The sequence below is a fragment of the Puntigrus tetrazona genome, chromosome 9 (genome assembly GCF_018831695.1).
Source record: "Puntigrus tetrazona isolate hp1 chromosome 9, ASM1883169v1, whole genome shotgun sequence".
NCBI lineage: Eukaryota > Metazoa > Chordata > Actinopteri > Cypriniformes > Cyprinidae > Puntigrus > Puntigrus tetrazona.
The window spans coordinates 17,553,412-17,576,037 of NC_056707.1; the positions used below are offsets into that span (position 1 = coordinate 17,553,412).

At 36.2% G+C, this 22,626-nt stretch overlaps 1 protein-coding gene across 1 annotated transcript; it reads right to left on the reverse strand.

Annotated features, from left to right (window-relative positions):
• Window positions 1–6,116: 6,116 nt before the first annotated feature.
• On the reverse strand, window positions 6,117–20,963 carry zp2l1 (zona pellucida glycoprotein 2, like 1). Its single transcript, XM_043248995.1, is given in 6 exon segments — window positions 6,117–6,250; window positions 6,357–6,514; window positions 6,588–6,682; window positions 6,745–6,778; window positions 6,780–6,921; window positions 20,798–20,963. Coding segments are annotated over 6 exon segments (729 nt in total).
• Between the last annotated feature and the right edge of the window lie 1,663 nt (window positions 20,964–22,626).

The window sequence follows — 22,626 nt, forward strand, 5'->3', positions numbered from 1 at the left end:
TAAATCCAGAGAGAAAGTGAGATTAGGAACCTGAATTGACCACCTCACTGCTAAATAAAGAATCTCCTAACCTGAATAAAAACTAATAAAGCCATAAAATGGCAAAACCATTAAACTACCATGAACACTCATTGATTTAATAAGGTAGCAATGGTGATTTCCAAAAAACTAGTTCAGACTGGATATCTAGAAATTTAAAGAGTGCTTCCTAAAGAACGAAAGCAAATACTACAAGACATTGTTCATAAAAGAAAATTACAAATTATTGTTAATCAACAAACATGGAACAGTTACAATATATTTCACAGAATATTTATAATAAAATCCAGGTAAAATTATAACTTCATACCAACATTTTGTGTCCTTGTCTTAACTAATTTGGTAAGTAGCCTTTATTTCAGATTTAATTCAACACACGACATCCAAAATTAAACTTGTGAGCAGTTTTATAGTGGCTGCGTGCCAGTTTTGCTAATTCACAAGCCAACAAACTGGGAGAGTTATACTTGCAAAGGTACTGTTAATTATTATAATTGAGTGATAGGCGGTATTTTTAATCAGTGACATTATTAATAGATTTGCCACAGTATCCTGCGACTACGTCAGCTCCTCAACCTGCTTCCCTTAGTGCATTCACATGAAGAAAAAGAACAAAAAGAGTGAAAATAAGTTAAATAAATTACATTTTCCAGTTTTCTCCTTGAACAATTCTCTGAGTTACTATGACAATTCTCAATGCAGCACTGAATGATCTACAAATATTTTTTTATAGTCAAATCAAAGCACTTTCTTTAAACTCTCACTAAAAGAAAGACAGGTCCTAACCAAAAGAGTTAGCTTGAAAGCATCAGAGTAAATAGTGGTATAATGGTTAGGGACTAGAATAGAAGCTCTAAACTAGAAGACATCCACCAGGATCTTAATACTCCTTACTTATTCTTTACATATTTACACATTAAAGTAATTCTTATGTTCATGAGAGGTTATTTTTAAGCATTATATAAGATTATTTCCCCCCACACGTCTCATTTGTTTGACCACCCAGCAGTCTGAGTGGGTCATATCTCGCCACTGGTGTGTTCATACACAAGTAATTGATTCACATTACCCTAAACGGGCAAAATAAACTATTTCAGCATCAAAAGTGCTCTAATTAATAGTTTTTATTTTCGCATATTCATCATCTTGATATGTCAGATATCTACAAACACAAAAATGAAAGCCTCATAGCTTTGAAAAGGCCACTTTATAAACTATTTAAAGTCCTGCATGCAGTAATTTGTTGTCAAGAGTTCCTGAGTGGCCCACAGGAGCTTTTCTCTACGTAATTATCGGACTCAATTATCAAAATCTTGTTTGAGGCAAACAGCTGCTTGTCACTGATATAATACAAACAGATTCTGACTGTGAAAAGACTTTTTGTTATTCTAGCTAAAGAAGCTGAGTAGAAGCTGTTCTTCAACAATCCAAAAGGAAACAGTGTAATTTTATATGAGAAATGGCTTGTTGATGGAAAAGAGTGATGACTGAAAATTAGGCAAATCCGAATAATACTCAAGACATTTAATTTATGGAGACAGGAAGAAAGCAGGCCATTTTTTCTAGATCATGGAATCAAACATTCCAGCTTTTGAGTTCCTGTCTCTCATTGCCATCCAATCACAAGTCTATATTGCATCTCACATCATTTACTTCACTTTATCTTTTCATGACTATTGAGGGTATTCCTGCTGAAAAGAACAGAAAATGTATTTTCTGGTCTCCATCAAAGGACATAGGTATAGTGATGTTCCCAGGAGGCTTTTTCAACTGCTCTCAGCTTTTCCAGCTAAATTTTATTTTCTAAGGAGGCCTATAGAAAATGCTACCTGTTAACATTCCCATTCATCTCAGACCAGCACTACCCTGTATGAAGTGCTGGCCTGACGGTCTTGTCAGCAGAGAAATGCCTATATTCTCAGTACAAAGAAAATGTCTAAGCCAGATGGCCATCATAGTAGTGGCCACAGTCCTGCATCTGCTTTATTGCAAAGCTGCTGCAGTGTCACATGTAGTTTGATGCACTGCGAATGTCTTTGGGGAACGCCAATGTATTCCGTCACACTGACTACAGCCCACCCAACACTTTCACAGATAGCATGGTTGTTTATAATGAGGTCTGCTTCTTTACGAATTCCCATTTTCATGCCACTGCTATAGCCGAGCCTTATAACTCCAAGTCTTTGATCTAGGCTCCATTATGCTCCATGCTTGATTTCAAGGAAACCCTCAGCTAACCCGGAAAAAAGAGGCCGCACCAAAGAAAAACGTCAAGATGAACCTAACTGAAAGGCTTGTTGCTTTTTCCACCAATATTTGTTTAAAATAACCTCCTGGATTGCCTTCAGTTAATTGCTGGTAATTTCCTCAGTGTATAATATTACACTGTCGGAGCATCACAGAATTAGTCGCAACACAATTAGCGCTGGCAAGCAAGCTAATCATTTTTTATTGGTTCCGGTTTCAACGCCGCATTATTGTTCGGGTTAAAATAGACGGGACGTAAACTGGCAGGCTCAGCTCCCCCGATGCTCTAAATGGCCGGTGTTTTGCTAATAACACCGTTAGGGGTACCATTAAAAGTTTGTTATACCTGGCCTTTCAGGGTAAGCCAGTTATTCAATCACGTTTATACCTCTGAGCAGATGTGTGACCGCCGTCGATAGAGAACACTGCAAACTTTAATGTATAAATCTAGAAAATGGTTCATAAAAATGCAAATGTATATTTGCAAATAAATAACAGGTGAATATTTTAACATTCTGTGACTTTGTTTCTAAACTGATTAGAGGCTATGGTATTTGTAAGACACTTTATGGCTCTTAACACAGAAAGTTTGGAAACAACATATTTGCAAGCAAATGCGGAATGCATCTCCATTTAAAAAAAGTAAAATCATATAAATAACTGCCAGCAGCTTTAACCTTCATAATTCTCTCTGGAGTCTGTTTCCCAGATTCATTATTGCAGTACATCAACTATGATATTTTTATTCTACGCTTAATTCCCAAGTGACTCATACTAAGAGCAAAGAGTAAGATGATTTGTAGTTTCTACATACGACATATCCGTCATTTGCAAGTGCTGACACACTCACCTTTTTCAATCATAATGTTTCTGTTAATGTATATCAGGGTTGTGAATTGGAACGAGAATGCCCTCTAAATTTCTTGGATAAGAATTTTAATTGAGGTAGCAGGCAAGATCCGAACTCAACGATGCCACAACTCATGTTTTAAGAAGTAAAATTAATATTACAGCTGCAGGGCATAACTTTTTTTTTATTATACAAAATAACTTTTGAGTAAGTACATAACGAGCCAGTTTTAAAAACTCAAAAAACTCCTTACCTTAGCCCGATGCAAAACAATAATATTATAATTATAAGCATGCAGCTGTGCCATTATGTCACGTCTGTAAAACAAAGTTGGCTTTTATCAAAGCAGCTGGAATTATTAAGGTTATTTTGATGGCAGATTGTAATCCAAAAAGGTTTGATTATGAAACACATATCACTAAAATTATTTTAAATGTGAGTCTGATTACAGAGCCTGTGTGGGAATACATAAGTTTTGTATTTTAAAGAGAGACCGTTTTAAGGAATAATAATTTGCTTTGTTTTAAAATAACTTCCGGTAACACTTTCTGTGTAACCGTGTGGTGCGGGTAGGAACAAAGATGAAAGTTCACAATAAACAGTCTTTTAATAATCCACAAAGAGGTAATCTTGCACAATAGTGTAGCACACACACTGCATAGATGGAGGGGTAACATCAATGACAACAGACCAATAAACACTGACAAGAAAGTCACTTGTAAAGGGAGATAATGGGGATAATTAAAGACCTGAACGTAAATCATACAATCAAAGGAAGACAGAAACTAGGTCACAGAGCACATGGTAAATGAAAACACAAAACAATCCAGGGGTGTGGGTGCCAACTCCAGGGGATTCTGAAATATAATACATATCCACTCCAGTGCATTGACTGGCAGCCACATACTCAAAACATTAGATTCATCTGAGCTGTAGCAGTACAGACACACAAATCATGTTAAGAATATAATTCTGCAAGTAACTGCCATTGTAGGTTTCAAACGGAAATGGTGACAAAGAAGCAAAACTTACTAACTGCAGCTTTAACTGAATGAATTCTGACCAATTCACTTCAAAATTCCAACTCAGTAATTGTAAGGGAATTCAATTCTACATTTTTGTATGAAACTGATGACCAGAAACCATAAAACTATAGTTCTCGTCAGAATTTCTCAACAGATTATCATGCAGAAAATACTAGAGGGCTAATGAACGACTTAATGATCTGTATTTGGAACAGATTGTTCAAAAAAAGCACAGCCATGAAAATTTTCTTCTTTTTCACATTAAAACTTGCAGTCACTGATGAACCGAGGTGTAAGAAGGGATTGTTAGATAAACCACATTCAAAGAAAGACATACCACTGTCATGAAAAAAATCCCAGGGTTCCCTGGACACACAAATGACAAGGTGTTTGTCAACAAATAACAGCAGATGCCACCAGCACAAAAGGGAATAAGATCTAAAAGCTAAACTTTTGACACCAGATGCTTGCTGATTGTTAGTTTTGAGGGTGCAGCAATTAAGCCAGCACGAGGTAAAACATGCATTGTTAGAAATAAAATGATTAATCAAGGTCCTCACAGATGAGATGCTGATGAGTCCAAAACAAAGCTTGGTAAATCAAATGTTTAATGCATTACACCTCAAAGGCTGAAAGAATGATACAAGACAGCACTTAAACTGCACTACAAAAAGCAACAATATGGAAAGTGGTTAAAAAAACAGATGATTTTTAGAGGATGTAGAGGATTGAAAGATTTATCTTTAAAAAGAAGCATAAAGACATTGTGGGACTTTGCTCAAATGGTCTGGAGATATTCCATGAATCTGGGTTTGTTTTAACAAAAGGTTAGCCCAGATCTGGATCCCCTTCTAGACGACAAGCTAATGGGATCTTAAGATTGATTACAAAGCCTCAGATCTGGTACATATGTTTAGTGACAAACATCTTCAGGGTGTATGAAAATTAACCAAAATAATTTTTGTGTTCCATAATACAAAATCACTTGAGGCAAAAAAACCCCACCCTGGCATTGATCAGCGATCTGTAGAAGTATAAGAACATCCAGCATGGCTCTAAGAATTGCAAAGTTCCAAACTTCAGAATCTAGACAAGTTTATTGTAAAATTAGTCAGAAGAAAGGATTACTGCTCCACTGGAGACAACTGTACTAGTACCATATGTATGTGGCCCAGCATCTTTCTCTGCAAGAGAGGAAAGTCAGAAAAGGCCTCAAGTATGCCACGGACTATTAAGTAGAAGTAGCACTCACTCTTCCCGTTAGACACAAGAGTCCACTGCAGTTGGAGGACAAACAGATGTATTGCAGTGAACGAAAACCTAGCAGAGAACAAATTTTAGACCAAGCAAGAAAAAAGAGCTTGAAAAAACAGAAGGACCATCTTGGTGAGAGTGATTTCAGTTTTACATGTTCCTGAATCAACAAGTATTAGATCCTTGTTGATCATGGAACAACATTCCAATTAGCCAATCAGCAGTAAGGGATATTTTTCAGAAAATATCTGTTTTAGGCTTATGATCAGGGTTAGGTGCTTCTACACCCTTGTTATTCAGCAATCATTTCCCACAGATTGTAGGAATAAATGGGTAGGGTTAGGTTTAGGGGTAGGGATTGGGGTAAAAATCTATATTTTTGGACAGTAATGTTGGTCATGTCAGGATCATATCTTACTTGGCAAAATCACAGTGAGCATACCATCTCCATTAAGGGAGCTGAAGTTGTAGGTTTTGCAAATCTCTTGTAGTGGGATGGAGATTGCAGGCCTGAGGACCCATTCACAGAGATCAGTGTAGTCAGGTCCTTAGGTCATCCTGGTAAGGACAACTGCACAAAAGCAAATCATTATAGACAACTTGAATCGCAGTGTTGTATTAAAGAGGTCACCTCAGTGTTACCCATTCACAATAAAATCCCACTGGGTCAGGTTCTAAGGGTCAAGGTTCGAGGTTGCCTATCAGCGACCCAAAGTCAGTACAATTTTGGGATGAGTCCTTTCTAGAACACTCACTTCAGTGTAGACTGGCTGCTGCAGGATTTTCATCACAGGATACTCAGCGTCACCATAGTATGAGGAGTATGTTTTGTATGCTTATGTATGATCTTGTATGATGAAGTATATTCTTCTGCCCAAGTCAGACAGCATAAATTCAAATTTAACCCTGTTTCAAACAAACTGTATAAGAAAATGCTTTACCTTCCATACATCCCTTAGCATAACACTGCCCATTATCCAGTCTAAGCTCTACTATCAAAGAACCAGGAGCAGCCATAGGAGGTGGAGGAGGAATGGTGTTGACCTTAGCAACCAATGCCTTAACACTGGTGCAAGAATATCTATACTGGAAGAGGAGCCCGAAAGAGAAGTCTCCCAAATTAGAAGACCTAGACAGAGAGTCATGACATCAATTAAGTTACAGATACTTACTCATAATGGCTGTCCCTTGTGATAGAGCCATGAGGTCCAACACCTACTTAGGCAGAAATCGTAAAATTTTCATAGACTACAAAGTCAACATCCATCTGCAAGGAAGTCAAATTTTATTTAACATGTAGAGGAGTACTACCAAAGATGTCATTCCAACCATCATTATGATGTCACAAGCAGTGACGGGGAACAGCAAAAGCAGCAGTGGTGCCAACAGGACAAAGAGGATCACATCCTTCCAAAAGGCTGATTGCCTCTAAACTTATCCTTGGAATGGTTGCATCTCTTATTGTCACAACTACAAACAGACCATCTCGTGTACACTCGAAAGTCACTGGCAAAGATAAAAGAACTCAATCATGAAAACAAAACCTCAAATAGTCAAGACATGCCACTAATATCAAAACTAGTATCAAATGTGATTTACCAGAACTACATGGCACAAGAGCTCAGTTTAAGCCAGCCAACACTCACTTATTTCTCTGAAATCACACTTGTAATCGCACTCAAGTATGTATAAGGATATTACAATGTTTTAAAAATGATTGAGGCTAAAATACACTACACAACTTTAAATATCTGTACAGATTTCTCAAACACTAAGCATCATACATTTACCGACTATAAGTAATCACAAAGAAAAACTGACCATCTTACACTACCTGATTTTCTATGGAAAATGTCAGCTTTAACCTGCAGACTGGCTATGGCTTTCCTCAACTATCATCAATTGTCACACTTTATATTATGTGGTCTTGACTGTTACATCAAAAAATAAGTACAATGTACTTATTGTATTCATAATATATTGCAAAACACTTCTCCTGCTATTAAGGTGGGATATGGGTAAGGTGAGGGGCAACTTTGGTGGTGTGGGTAGGTTTAAGGGTGGGTTAATATCTAAGGGATGAGTCAACAATAATTATATATGTAATAACAGACATTAATTACAGATGTAATTACATATAGGTATTTTTATACAATGTAAAAACCTGTATGTACGCAATAAGTGCATTGTACCAAATGATTAATTTCAGTGTATGTACACAGTAGTTATGGTCACCTAATATAAAGTGTGATAGTGTCAACTTGTTCAGACTGTACAATCGGGGAAAATGGGGGTAAAAATGCTTAGTATATTCCAGGCTTTAGAGTCAAAATTGATGGCATTTATAGATACACTAATAGCAATTCTTAAGTCTTAGATGTCATCAGTTACACATTCCAGATTTACCAAAACAGCAGTTTATAACATCACAGTTTGCAGGAGAAACGTCAGGCTTTTCACACTGCACCTTTTCATAGTTTTCCACATTACACTTCTGAAAAGGATCTGCCTGAGGAGCTGGCTGTTGTACCAGACAATATGCTGCGCACAAGCAACTAGTAATACAAAGCGCCACAACTCCCAAGCAACGTAAAAAGTACTGCCATTGTTCCAGAACCAAATACAACTACTCGCACTTGCAAAAAAAAGCTATTTTTAAAGGGTGATAATTAGCCACGTTTGAATGTTCTCTCCACCTCAATATTTACCACCAATTAGCACCCAGACCTGATCCATCAAGATCTGCTGCTTTTCTGCTGGCCTTACCAGGTGGGATAATCTATATGTCATGCTATGAAACCATTGCACTCTTTAATTGTGTTAATGTGCTAATACAATAATTAATTCAAGGTCTCATACATATCAAAAGATTATTTTATTCAATGCAAAATATACCCCAAAGTTTATCTAATGTGTTTTTGCTTTAAATCTTGTGTTTTTTTGATTTGACCAAGATGATTACAGCACAAGTGTTTGACAATCTATTAGTGGAAGATACTGACAATTTAGCCTATTAGAGCTCATGAAGGAAAGACTGAGAGAGTTTTTGGTTGCCATTAAGTCTAGTGTAAATTATATATATAATGTACACTACTGCACGGCTGACCTGTAGACCCTGAAAAAAATTACATGTGATTTGTGGCTCTAAAATTGTCCTTTAATTAATTATTATTATTATTTTATTTTTGTATTCTTGGTCAAAAATGTTTTTAACTGCTTACTTTCTCATTTTCTCTCTGTCCTTTTCCTTTTTTTTATCAAAAAAAACCTTTTAATTTACACTTGATTCACTTAATTCAGACTTGACCTCTCATAACTGAAGAACAAAAGACACAATCGTATTTCCATTCACATATTCATTTCAACTCCGTTGCACAGCAGGTAAAATGGAAAGGCAATAAAAGAAAGGCGATGAATGAGAAGGTCTGCTGGACATGGTGTTATATGAACAGTGCGGTCTTGCATCAATCAATTGAACTGAAAATGATAAAACTAAGAATCACAGAAAATTACGTAAAGAGTGGAAATGGCTCAAATTTAATTGTTTTTAAAATTATTATTTTGTCTACAATGGCCAGCTAAGATAACATTTCTTCATAATAGAAACTGTTTTGTTCGTTTCAAGCTAGAGGTTACAGGTACATAACACGGGCTAAGCAGCCAAATCCTGATCCTTCTGGATAAAATGCTGTATCATAACTGAGCAGTATAACGTGAATGTTGTTTTTCTTTGTTCGTCTTTTGTTTTTCTGTGTGTGTCATTAATAAATCAGAATGTTCTCGAGCATACCAATGTAATCAAACATTTAGTATGACATTCATATAATTAGAAGTTTGTGAAGGGCATTGCTTCCTGTGTAAAACTGAGAAACCCAAAAACCACAGCTGTCTATCTGCCAGGAGCAATGTCTGCTTGATGTGCAAATGGCTGCTTGATGATTTACGTGTTTGGTAATGATATTATTGGGCCTGTACATAGCCCCTTTCTCTCTGTGCCTGTGGTTTTGTAATTTCACAGATGATGACTTTGAAAAACATACACAATATGTTAACCTAACTAAAATGTCATATTTCCTCAAAAGTGCTCACACAGCTATTCATTTAAATGGAAATGGAGTGAACTTTGAAACGCACAACCTACGCGTTCCCTACTAATTTGAAAGTATTTCACCTCACCGAGGACTGAAGTTAGTAGAATGAGGCCTTTTAAATGGCATAAATAATGTAAATTTCACTGGTAAAAGTGAAGACTAGTAAACAAACCTGTCAATTGTATATGAAGGGTTGCCATGGCGATCTGCTGATATGTTCTTTCTGTGGGAACTCCTTTGCATAGCCTCTAGCAGAAGATATATTTCAATGCAGCAGTCGTGCACACACTGGTTATTAAAGGCAAGCTTCTACCTGGACAGCCTGCCAACAAAGTTCATATTGGTTGATAAATTAAAATATTTTAAAATAATTAAAACAGGATAAATGCAATTGAAAAACAACACTGTGTAAAAAAATATTAGGGCTTAATTTTGAAGTCTATTTTGTATTTTTGCACTGGCAGATTCTTCACTCATTTTCAACTTGTTTAAAACAAAAATGAAATAAATGTATCTATCTATCCATCTCTCTATCTGTGTGTGTAAACTTGAGTTTGAGATCTATATCTATCTATGTATACACATAGATAGAAGAGAGAGAGAGAGAGAGAGAGAGAGAGAGAGAGAGAGAGAGAGAGAGAGAGAGAGGGAGAAATGTACCGAAAAGCAGCATTGTATACAATATTAAATATAATGTAATTTATAATAATAATAATTTAAATCATTTATTATTTTTGTCAAACACACTTGTCTTAACATATTTGTTTTTCTGTACAAGTGTTTTATTTCTTTTAACTTGTCAAAAAATACTTAAACTTAAAAATTAAACATATACACATACAGACACACACAATATTAAATGATACACATTAAATGTATAAATGTTTTTTGTTAAAAAAATATATTTCTTAATTAATAATTGTCTTTCTTCAAAAGCAAGTGTATGTAAAAAAATAACAATAATAATAAAAAATAAAGAATAATTAAATCTCAAAACCTTAAAAGCAACACTATAAGACTTGTTTTCATATATTTTATATCAATACCGCTGTAATTATGTTTTACACTTGTATTGATGAAACAGTATATTCTCTGAAAATACTTAATATCTTCTGCAGTTTTGCAAGAATTGTATATATTTTTCTGGTAAACATGTCAAACAGGACTAATTAAAAACTTATTAAGAAGTTATTTCTGCAGTGAACTTTCTTCCAACACTTGTGGGTAATTTATTGAGCATTAAAATGAGTCACAATGTCCTGCCATTGCAAAGAATTCACCCAACCGTATATTCATTAATTATATTTTTCTTTTGTGCTCAGCAGTAAAAAGAAAGTCATACGGGTTTGGAACGACATGAGAGCAAGTAAATGATAACGGAATCCTTATTTTTGGTTGAATTATCCTTTTAATTAGCTAGTTGTCCAAATGTGTTTCCACTCGCACCGGTTGACAAAACTTACTTTTAAATCCTTCTTCGGTTGGTTCCCTTCAGTTTGCTCAGATTATACAGTATACGAACATAACAGTACTTAGCATTCTAAAACAAAACTGTCCGTATTATGCTGCTGTGTGAACGTAGCCCCCTGTTCATTTGTCATTTTGTTCTTAAACGTAAAGCATAGACCCATCCGGGGCTTATCAGCTCACAGCCTGAAGGGTTTGTTTAGATAGCATTGTAGCGGCCATGTTTAAACATGAGTAGTCGAGTTCTGCCTCTCCCTACAAATGAGTCAGTAGCGAGAGTTAGTTTGTATCCTGGGAAGGCGGAGAAATATCGCTTCATACATCACCCATAGGATTTCAGAACGCCGTATATCATCGCACAGCCGTGCAAGATACCGTATTATTCACGTACAGTGGGACATCTGGTCCCTTGGAGTCTCTTATCCCGTACATTCTCTCACTTCCTGATAGAACAGTGCCTTGGCTGGCTGTTTGTGACTTGTACTGGGGCCTAAATGCCAAACTGTGAAATAGAGATGTGTGAAGTGTCTTCCCTCAGTGGGCAGTCGGAATCATCAGTCCTCCATCTGCCACTATCAGTCACATCTCTTGGCTTTAAGCAGCTCTTCTTTCGGATCTACACTGCAATAAAGGAAGGTACACACACACACTCACGCACAGCCAGTGGAGGACACAGAGACTCACTAATGCTGAGGTCTGACACGAGATGCTCCAGTAATGGGATGAGAGTAGCATCTCCTGAGTTTACCACACACACTTAGATGGGAATGGCACAGCTGTGGATGCTATTTTACCATGATGGATGCTGGTTGGGGAAAGAGACCTCCCATTGCGTAACTAATAGCCCCATGGTTTGTGTGTTTGTGCCTCTGCAAATTTATGTCCTCCATCAAAAGGTCCCTAGACTTCGGTAATGGTTTCACTTTCCAAACATGTTTGTTGACATCAGGTGAGATGCAGTCTCTCGTAGCCAGACTTCTGACTGCGACATAAGGTCTGGTAGACATTACTAATATTCTAGCCAATAATCAGCCACTTAGACGGGAGGAGAATGTATAACTGACATGTACAGAGATCAATTAATTGTAGATTTATCAGAAGATATATTATAATAATAGAGCACCATTGGGGAAAAATTACTTAATTTAATCAATAAATAATTTAAAATCAACATACAGTTTTGTTTGTGAATATATTTACAAGTGCCTTAATAAATTATTTCAAATATTTGCGTCATTTTAGTATAATTGAGATAATATTGTTGTATTATACTATAATTATATTTTTTATTAATTTTATCATAGGTATTTACTTTTTTTAATGTCCGTGCTATGTTATTTTAGTAAATATTTTGGTGTCTAATCTATATGAAAACAATAAAGGTTGCCTGGGTTTTCTTTTTTATTTTCATTTTTATATTTACATTTCTTAATTATAGTCTTATTTTCACTTATTTCACATTTTGCTTACATTCATGCCACTTACCTGGCAACTGTGGCTAATCCAATAATTACTATTTTAGCCTCATCGGAACCAGTTAAATCAGCGTGTTACCTTGTGTGACTTTGTTTCCAGAAAGACTAATAAAAAACCTTTTGTGTTCGTATTCCTGCTTGTGTGAAGTCAGCCAATCAGATTAGAGTTTGCCAGATTGAGAAAGTTCTTTCCTATTTTTCAGCAACATCAGACAATCGGCGAACAGGCTGAGGAGTTTTATTAAAAGACTATATTTGCCACCTGGAACTGTTTGACATGGGCATTTTTTTACTTTATGGGGGTCTTTTTACCAAATCATAAAACAGGCACAGTGTGTCATCAATTCACAAAGGGGTCCAAAAGTCTGAGACCACTAGGAAAATGCTTCTGCATTTATTTAACAGCATGCACTCAACATGGCACAAAATCCAAAAATAGTGTAAAACATAACGTTCTTCAGCATGATTTGAAAAGAAACCAAAAGCAATTTGTTCTTTAACGTTCAAAGATATAAAGTGCCTTAAGAGTAAACGTTTTAAAATATGTAGTATTTATATGATAAACTACATATTTTATTTTATATATATATATATATATATATATATATATATATATATATATATATATATATATACAAGCTAGAATGCATTTGTAATAACTGTCCAGTCTTTATGAAAGATTTATTCTGTACAGTTGTCTGTTCCTTGCCTTCTCTTAATAGTTCTATCATCTTCACTAAACTTTACTGCATTTCATTCTTGTGTAACTTTCTTTCTTTTTTTCTGTGGAAATGTTGTTTGGACCCTGCTGACTTTCAAAATATATTCTTTTTTGTTCTGCAATAGAGAAATAAGAAGAAGAAGAAGAAGTGGTAAACAGCTTTCCTGTAGGTTAAATTGCAGAAATGGTTCTAGCAAAGCCAAGGTCATGGGTTCGATTCCCAGGGTTAGCAAGACCAAATAAAATGTGCGCCTTGAATGCAAAGTTGCTTTGCATGAAAAGTACCTTTGGATGTCAAATGCACAAATAAAGAAAGTCACATGCCTTGGAATGACATGAGTGTGAGGAAAAGATGACAGAACTATCCCTTTAAGGATTCAGGATATCAGTGAACATTTCTACACTACACTGTTTGGCGAATGATCAACTGTGAGTTCTTTTTGTAAAAGAATTTCACGGCTCGAATTTCCTAATCCATACCCATGTGGTTTTGTCTAGCTTCGGCTGCAGCAAAATGTGTTGTAATACAACGGGAAACATCTCACAGCTTCTCTACTTTATGTGCTGCCTCCAGCGCATCTAAATGTTTGCTGTGTAATGGATTTGAAACGCTCATTTAAAATGGTCTCTTTGATTTCCACCCACCCACTCAAAAGCTGCCAGTGGGAGTAGAGGGGATGGGCCACTGTCTCCAATGCACCTCTGCAAGACTGATCATTCAAGCTTAAAGGCTATTAAACTGAGCTATTCCCCGTCTCCCTCATACTGCCCGGGTTATAGGTGTAGAAATATGCAATAATTTCTTTCTAAGGTGTCATTTGGCAGCAGGCAGAATGCTTTCTGGTCAAATACATACATAATCTCATTGAGGGCTCGAACGAAATAATTGAGAAGTCTCTGTGTTTTCAGTAAACAAACCAATCTCGGGAAACATTTAGGCAAATGAGTTAATCATGGATTCGAAAAATGCTGAAGGCAGCAACCAAATGTTTTTGAATATAAATGAAAGAATATTGTGATTTCAAAAAGCACAGAAAACAACAAAAAAATATTGCGATTCAGAGAATGTTAATTAACGCACTTCATTAACACACCCTAAAGTTGTTCTCGGGTTTGACTTTGCTCGCAGATGCGTTTATGAATTCTTATGACGAGCAAAAAGAGTCATCTGCATATGACCATTTGTTTTAGATATGCACTGTGTTTATTGACAAGCGACATCACAGTGCAATAGGTTTTAAGTAGCAATGCAGCCGTAAATGTGAGCTTTTTTTTATTTTAAGTGTTCAAAAACAGGAAGGTCATTGCGATTGGACTGGTCATATTTTATGCAACCATAGTTTTTTTTTTTTCCCACACACGATTATTCTTTTACTGAGGAATAAAACGTGCTAAGTGCTTCTTTAAAATCACACACTATAATGGTTCGTTGCTGTCCTTGTTGACATCTCTGAGGGTGAACACATGCAGTGAAAATATACAATATATATATATATATATATATATATATATATATATATATACTGTATATATATATATATATAAAGAGCATAATAATAATCACACAGACAATGAATATGACTATAAAAATAAAACACTTCATTTTTATGGTTACCAAGCAACTAATAGTTTAACTGATAGAACATTTGCTGAGTTTTAAATGATTAGGCTTGGAAACAGAAACTTATGACTAAGGCTTACTAAGGGAGAAGCAAGAAACAGCAAGTAGTGAGAGAGTGTGAATGGGCAGATGAAAAAGAAACAGTGTGAAAGATATTCAAGAAGACATCACCAGAGCTGGATTGTGTTATTGGACTAATGAGGATGTCTAGGGCAAAGCTGAAGATCTGGAATTAGAACAGCCACAAGCACCTACTCAATTTTTCCCCCCGTGAAGTTCTGATGACCTGTCATATTCAGTATGCCAACCATTCAAACCAAACAAACTCAGTAACCGTTCTTAACCATGTTGGTATAAGAAAAAATGGATTTTTTTAACGCAGGGGAATTCTGAGAACCATCATTACGCTGATGTTAATGAGTGTCTATGTGTGGATTAGCTGGCAGTAATTACTTCCCCCTCTGGTTATTTCTTGCAGAGGGATTCTGAATAACAAATCTGTTATGAAGTTCACTATAATTGTATTCTTTCTGAGATGCAGAGACGTAACAATAGCATTAGGATACAAGACACCAATGTTCAATATAGAATTAAATGTATTATTACAAATTATCAGAACAAATTTCACCCCCAAAGAATATTCTTCATTAGACAGGAAACAGGTTATTTGGGGTTGTGCTTGCTGAGCAAAGTGACTACAAATGTTGGAATTTCAAATGTACACATTTATAATTTAAAGGAGCTTTTGTGTGTGTGTGTGTGTACATGCATTCATATATATATATATATATATATATATATATATATATATATATATATATATATATATATATATATATATACACACACACATAGATAGATATATAGATAGGAATATGATTTAATTTATCACTTCAGATTTTTAATTGGACTAATTATATTCATATCAGATAATGGCTTTCAGCCAGGTTGATTCACGAGCCATTGGAAATAGCAATGCAATATTTAAATATGTTCTTTCATGCACAACACACACAATAAAGCCTTAGCCTCATGTGTAGAGAGCATTGAAAAGTTCCTCATCCATATCTCGCTGCCAGTGCTTTGCCCAGACGGTGAAGTCGATAAGAGCAGAAAAACAGGCACTGTCACAACAGACTCTGGAATTTCACATCCGTATCAGGGCCATGGAGTGCGCAGGATGAAGTGAAAATCTAGGCAGAGTAATTCATGCTCAAAAATGACTGTGCCTCCTACACCCCCTAATTTTCTCCCCACTCTTTGGAATGCAGAGCGAACCGGCAAAAACTGCTGCCAGAGTTATAAAGTGAATGCACTGTTGGTGTAGATTAACGTAATGATTTTCCCAATTGCCAACTGCCACCAAACAAAGAATGAGATGCCCATTACGAATAGAAACCGAATGATCATTCTTCACCGTTGTTCATCTCATGCCTGCTGTGATCAGATTCATCTCAGGGCCAGTTTGCAAAGGCACATTAGTATTTTAGCTTTTACGATTTTCTGATTTCTTGCTATTTTTTTTCTATTGATCTCATAGAACTCCGCTCAAGGGGAAGGTTTGAAACTGACCCTCAGATGATGGCAGATGTAAAGTTCTGCTTATTCTCGCTGAGCTCTTCAGGTTGTGCCAGTCGGCTATGACAGGATCCTAAGGCACTGCTAACAGAAGCCTAGTTGGAAGCCCATGGCGTTGCTCCTGGCACTGTGGAGAGTGTGAGTGAGGGGGCGAATACTGATTCAGATTTTATCTGTACGTTCACGAGAGTTGTATGTGGATGCTAACTCAAATCTCTGGGTTGAATATTTTATTTATCACTGAATGCTTGATAAACACACATAATATTTCTAATGCTCATTGACCTTTTATGGCATGAAATGATAATCACATAAACATTAAGGTTCTTTAAAGGCATCGATGGTTCTATGAACAACCTTTAACGTTCATGGAACCTTTTATTTTCACAAATGTTTATTTATTGTAGCAAATGCTTTCAGATCTTTTCATTTAAAGACTTTTCATTTAAAGACTGCATTTTGGAGAACTTCTAAATATCCTTCCAAGTATGGCATTTTTCTGAGGAACCCACACGTTTGTACAAGAAAGACTATCAGATAACTAGAAATGAAAGGAAAAGGTTTGAGGCATTTGAAATGTATATTGATATTCTTTGTGTACTCGGTGAGATAGTTGAGACACCATCAAAGGGTGCCTAGAGGTTCTCCAAAGTTTGCGTATGTGGGGGGCACCGACGCAGATCAGAGGAAACATATCCTAGAATAGCTTTTATAGCATCTATTTAAAGAATTAACAAGCCACGTGGATCTTAAAACTCATGTGGTCCTGTAGACCACAAGCACAACACCAACACATGATTGTCAAGAGAAAGCATTCAGTATAAAAGCAGCAGTTTAAACATAATAATCAACAATAAACCGATTTTCAAAAATCAAGGATGATAATACAGTATCCAACGCTAAAAAATTCCGTGTTTGGTCACAAGCTGCCCAATCGCTTCCACTGTATGTCAGTCATCAAAAATACTCCACATGAAAAAAGGTGGCAAAACTTTTCAGTAAGTGGCCATATTTAATTATAGTTCTCAGTCCTTTGATAAGAGCATCCTTTGTGCCAAACATCCAAACCTGTAAGTATCAAACAGCAGCCCAACATGCAGCACTTACAAGAGGTCAAAGATTTTCCAAAACGACTTTTGGACCAATCCAACGATTCAGATGGAAATTAAATTACCACAAGATTCTGGTGCTTGTCAAAAATACTAGGTAATTTGGACGCAATTTTCTCCTGAATGGTAGGTGAAAGACATTTCTGATTCAAAAGACAATAAAATCACAGACTAGCGCCTGTAAATGCTGGAATTGTATCGCAACCCCATCTGAAACTGTTATCATCTGAAAAAGCATTTAGTGAGAACGATGTACAGAAACTTTATAAAAAGTTTTTGTGACCTTACATAAACTAAGTAAATATGCTGCAATGCTTTACCACCTGGCCTCCCACCTAGAACTATCAAGGCCTTTTCAGACGATTTAGAACACAGCAGCATGTCTGATCCTCAACCAGACCAAGAAAACCCATGTCAGACCCCTCCTGGTTTCTCTACACTGGCTGCTCATATAGCTGCCAGCATTTCTAAAAGCTTGAAACTGTTTCTTTTCACATTTCACATCAATCTGTAAAACATAGTTTTACCATAAACATTATTAACTTTCTAGTTTTTTTGCTTACTTAATATTTGATAAATGGAAGACTCATCAGCTGTCTCAGTGAATTAGATCGATATCTGAACTTCAAAATGCATGACAGGGCATCCACAGAATGTGATTCAATTTCCATTTTTATTATTTAATTGTTAGTTCACCCAAAAACGAACACATATATTGTTTGTTTTTTTTATTATTTTGTTTTGATTTAGCTATTCGATGAAAGTCACTATAGGTTCCAATGTTGTTTTGAACCCCACTGGCCATTGCATGCAGGCAAGCACAGTTCCAAAATACCATTTCACGTTCCAAAATATTTCATGTTAAGCAAAAACATTTGGAACAGCTTGAGGGTGGTAAAAGATGACAGAATATTAATTTTGAGGCTGGGTAATATGTTTTTGTTTTAGTCAGTGACTGGGTGAAATGCACCCCTTTCCCACCGTTTGACGTGTTAATCCAGTTATTGAGTTACTGAGCACGTTGTTTTTTTCGTCCTCTTCAATGGAGTGTTTTTAAATTGGTGCATTTCTTCAGTCAAATACTGGTTTGTGCATGCTTCATTTGAAAAACAACAACAAAAAATGATTTCATGCAAAATAACACACAGGGACACGCAACATCAGTCAACTAAAGTCTAGCAGCTGTATATTCATGTTTATGCCTTGAGTAAAATAAATTCATAATTTTATGCATAAAGTTACGTTCTCAGAGCTATGCACTGTGTATGGGCAGGTTATGGAGTGAGTTACAGCATCTTTTGCCTATGAGTGAGGTTTGCAGTTCCCCCACCAAACACGAACCCAGCTCCAGCATGGAGTTTCATGGAGACAGGGACCGGTCGAACAATTTTAAAATATTTGTTTAAATGTAAGAAACATATGTTGCATTAAAAGCTGTCCTCTTTGAAAAATAAAAGAAGACGTCATGTATGAACTACTGCTTGTGTTGTGTATTTTACAAATATTTAGAAGATCCAGTTAATTTGCAAGTACTAATTCATTTATGAGGTTATAAAAAAGCCACTAATGTAAACAACAAATGTGTAAAATCAACCCATTATGCTGGGTCAGTTTAGTCCAACATGTGCTCTGTCCTATATATATCTCTCCTATACCCAGCCTCAGGGTATAAAAACAACTCAAACTGGGTTGTTTTTAACCCAGTGTCCAATGTTTTTTAGTGTAGGCTGGCCAGCGTACACAAGTAAAACGTTAGTGTTCAGACAAATCGATTACATGGGAATAAAGAGTTTATTTAACAAGGCTGTGTGAAAATAGAGAAACGTCTGCAGTCTAAACACAGTCACTATCCTCATCTGAAGTATAGGTCATTAGTTTCATTAGCCTGTATTAATCAATATTATGTGCACTGTGAAAATTAGCCAGTCCCCCCTGAATCGTCCACTTGGCCTGTCTGAACCTACCAAGCTGTATAATAGCAAAAATTACAATCCTGTCAGGGTGGTGAAAAAAAATCCACAGTATTTCACAACCGTATCGATGAAGACACTGTGAACCAAAACTGTTTATTTCTCCATCCTAATGAGAAAACCTTAGAGTTTCCTCACCTGAAATATGCATTTTATTTACATAATCATTTTCATTTAACCGAGTTCATGGGGGAAAATCCATTAGACTGCCATTTCACCAGGACAGATAAAGGTATTATTCAGGTTGAAGACTACCTGCAGTAATTATATCACCAGCTTCGTTGTGAATGTTTTTGCGAGCAGATGTAAAACACAAACACTGTGTTTATTTCCAGTCACAGGCTGATAAAATCAGCAATATGAAAATACATTTACATATAAATAATAACCGACCCAATTAAACGTGGGCCTATTGGCTGCGTGCTACATCATAATCTATGGCAACAGGCAGGTAATGACACTGCAGGATTGGACAGTGAAATCTGAATAGTGATCGCAATTAATGACACCATTATTCACGCTTTCGTCATATGGAGGATGAGAGTGAAATGAAGGCTATTAAAATGAGTTAATATGTTTGGAGCCTTGATCGATTGCGTTGTTAATTGAGTCAGAGAGCCATTTGAATAGACACAGAAACACTTCCATTTCTTTGGAGCTTAAACACAGCTAAATGTAAGTTCAAGATAAAAGATCCTTTTTTTTTCCAGGTCACATTTTGAAATAAAATAGGCCATTTATCCATTTGGATGTTTCATGCGAATAAACAAATTCACGATACGTTTAATATACCTTAAGGCAAGAACGCTAAACACATTTTTATTTATTATTATCGTTATTGGCATTTTCTCAAAAAAAAAAAAAAAAAAAAAAAATTAACGACAAGCCTGTACTTTAAAATTCTGAGTGCCATGTAGTTTAAGAAACTAGTTTCAAAGTTCTGCTATAGGCTAAACTCGCTGTGATGCTGTCAATAAAAATGTAATGGCCTTTAAAATATATTCAGTATTATGATCCAGTTAGTTAATTTTCAGCTGGAAAGTGATGACAGTCAAATTCCTAATAAAAAAATGTTGCATAGACAGCATGTTTGTAATACATGAAACAGTTTTGGCATAATGCAACAGCATAAAAAAAAAAAAAGCTGAATACGAAGAGGGTGTACTTGAAGTTCAACCCTTTTCTCAAGGAGACAGACAGAGACCCGCAGAGCAGAAGAGTATCAGCTGACTTACATATGAGCACAGGACATAAAACAGTGGTAATACTGCTACAAGTCACGTTCTTCCTCTACTCTCTATTGTTTTGCTGTCTCTGTGACTGTGAAGGTGGGCTTTGAATTCCCTGTACAGTCCTGCTTATTAAAGCGAGACGGGCTGTCAGAGGGGTTTCTGCTACCACCCACTGAACAGCAGAAGAACTGCAGCGTCAGGACACACTCGCCTCTCATCACACATTCAGAAAGCGCCGCCAGCTCCTCAGAACCTCCTTTAGTATATATCCACACAAGCATCATCCTCCTAGAAGTTTCAAAGCTTGCTGATAGAATCTTATTGTTGGGTGACCCGAGACTGACACGGCCACCAGCAGTTTTACAGCAAACACATTTGAAATTCTCATTTTCAAGCATTTAAGTTACATTATTATTTTTTTTAAAGAAAGTGTCTTACCTTATCTTACCTTATGATCTTAAAAACAGCTAATACGTTTGTATATTCTTTACAAGATATTACGTTTAATGGAACTTTGTTTATTTGAAATACATATGTTATAAATGTCTTTCTTTACTTAATGTGCAATTGCTGAATAAAAACAACAAGCAACATTATAGACGTTTGAATGGTATACAATTCAGAAATATTTCGCTGCATGTTCTCACCAACTTTCTATTTTCAAACCTCACCGGTTACCATTTCTAGAGCTCGCGGACATGGGACGTCTAACTGTTTGAATCATACGATAGTGCCTTTCACATCCATTTAACTGCCCTTTTGTGTCATTAGCACAAAAGCTATTCAAAACCAACTGTGCAGAATGTGGTCGGCTAACACAGAACAGTTATTCCCTCAAAGTGGAGACATTTCTGAGAGAATATTTTAATGTCAGACACGATTTTGAGAGGAGGCTAACCTTTTCAAATATTTTACTGCTTTCTGATCTGACAAAAAATAATCCCACCATCTCCTGTCTTCTACAATCAGTTGCAATCCTCTGTTTGACATATATCATAGAGATTTTCTGCGACGTATTTTACTCTGCATCGTAATTCATAAGTTTATTTCTGCAATAACACAGAGTGTGATCGCAGTAAAATGTAATTAGTTTTTTATGACACTCAGAATGTATAACATAGATGAGGTCAAAGGTTAAGTCACTTCGAGTGATTGTATCAGATGAGAGATTTACATAAATTAGCATGATGATTGCCAATGCCATCTGTATGCTAAATATGAGCATGGCGTAGCATCTATGGTTTTCTCCTGAGAATAAGTCCCCAGTAATCATGCGTCTCCACAAGAGTTTCACTCTACTGATCGTGACAACGTCACACACTGTGCTCAGATTTGCTAAGGCGCTGGGGTCAAAAGCAAGGGATATCTAATAAAATTATTTGAGGATTAATTATCTGACCTTCCCATCAGATTTTGACGGTTACTGTGTCAACAGCTGACCCTTTTGCAAAGCATCTGCGCTCGCTTGTCTGAAATAGAAACACGTAAAGTTTCTGCACTAAAGCTTGTCATTTGAATGCATTTTTAAGCACAGCGATTTAAAAACAAACCATTTTAAACCGTTTGAACGCATGCGAAATACGGCATGTGCACACGCACCTGCATAGTCGCACACAAAAAGCCAAACTGAGTGACTTATTGGGTTTGAACGTCCGTCAAAATAACTGTATTCAGGAGTAAATCACAGTCATTTGTCTTGAATGTAAAAACCTGAAAAAGCACATGAGTAAGAATTTATTAGATCCATGCACGCAGTCTTAAAGTGACCTAGTAAACCTGGTGCCGTCTGTGCCATTAATGTTAATCAAACAAATGAAAGCAGAAAATCTCTTACTGGTCCCAGATGAAGCACCTTTGCATTTTACGCACGTACTGCATTTGGCTGGACACGTTCCTAGCTTAACATGTTTTGTCTTGACCATATCTCTACACCTAAACCTGAGTAAC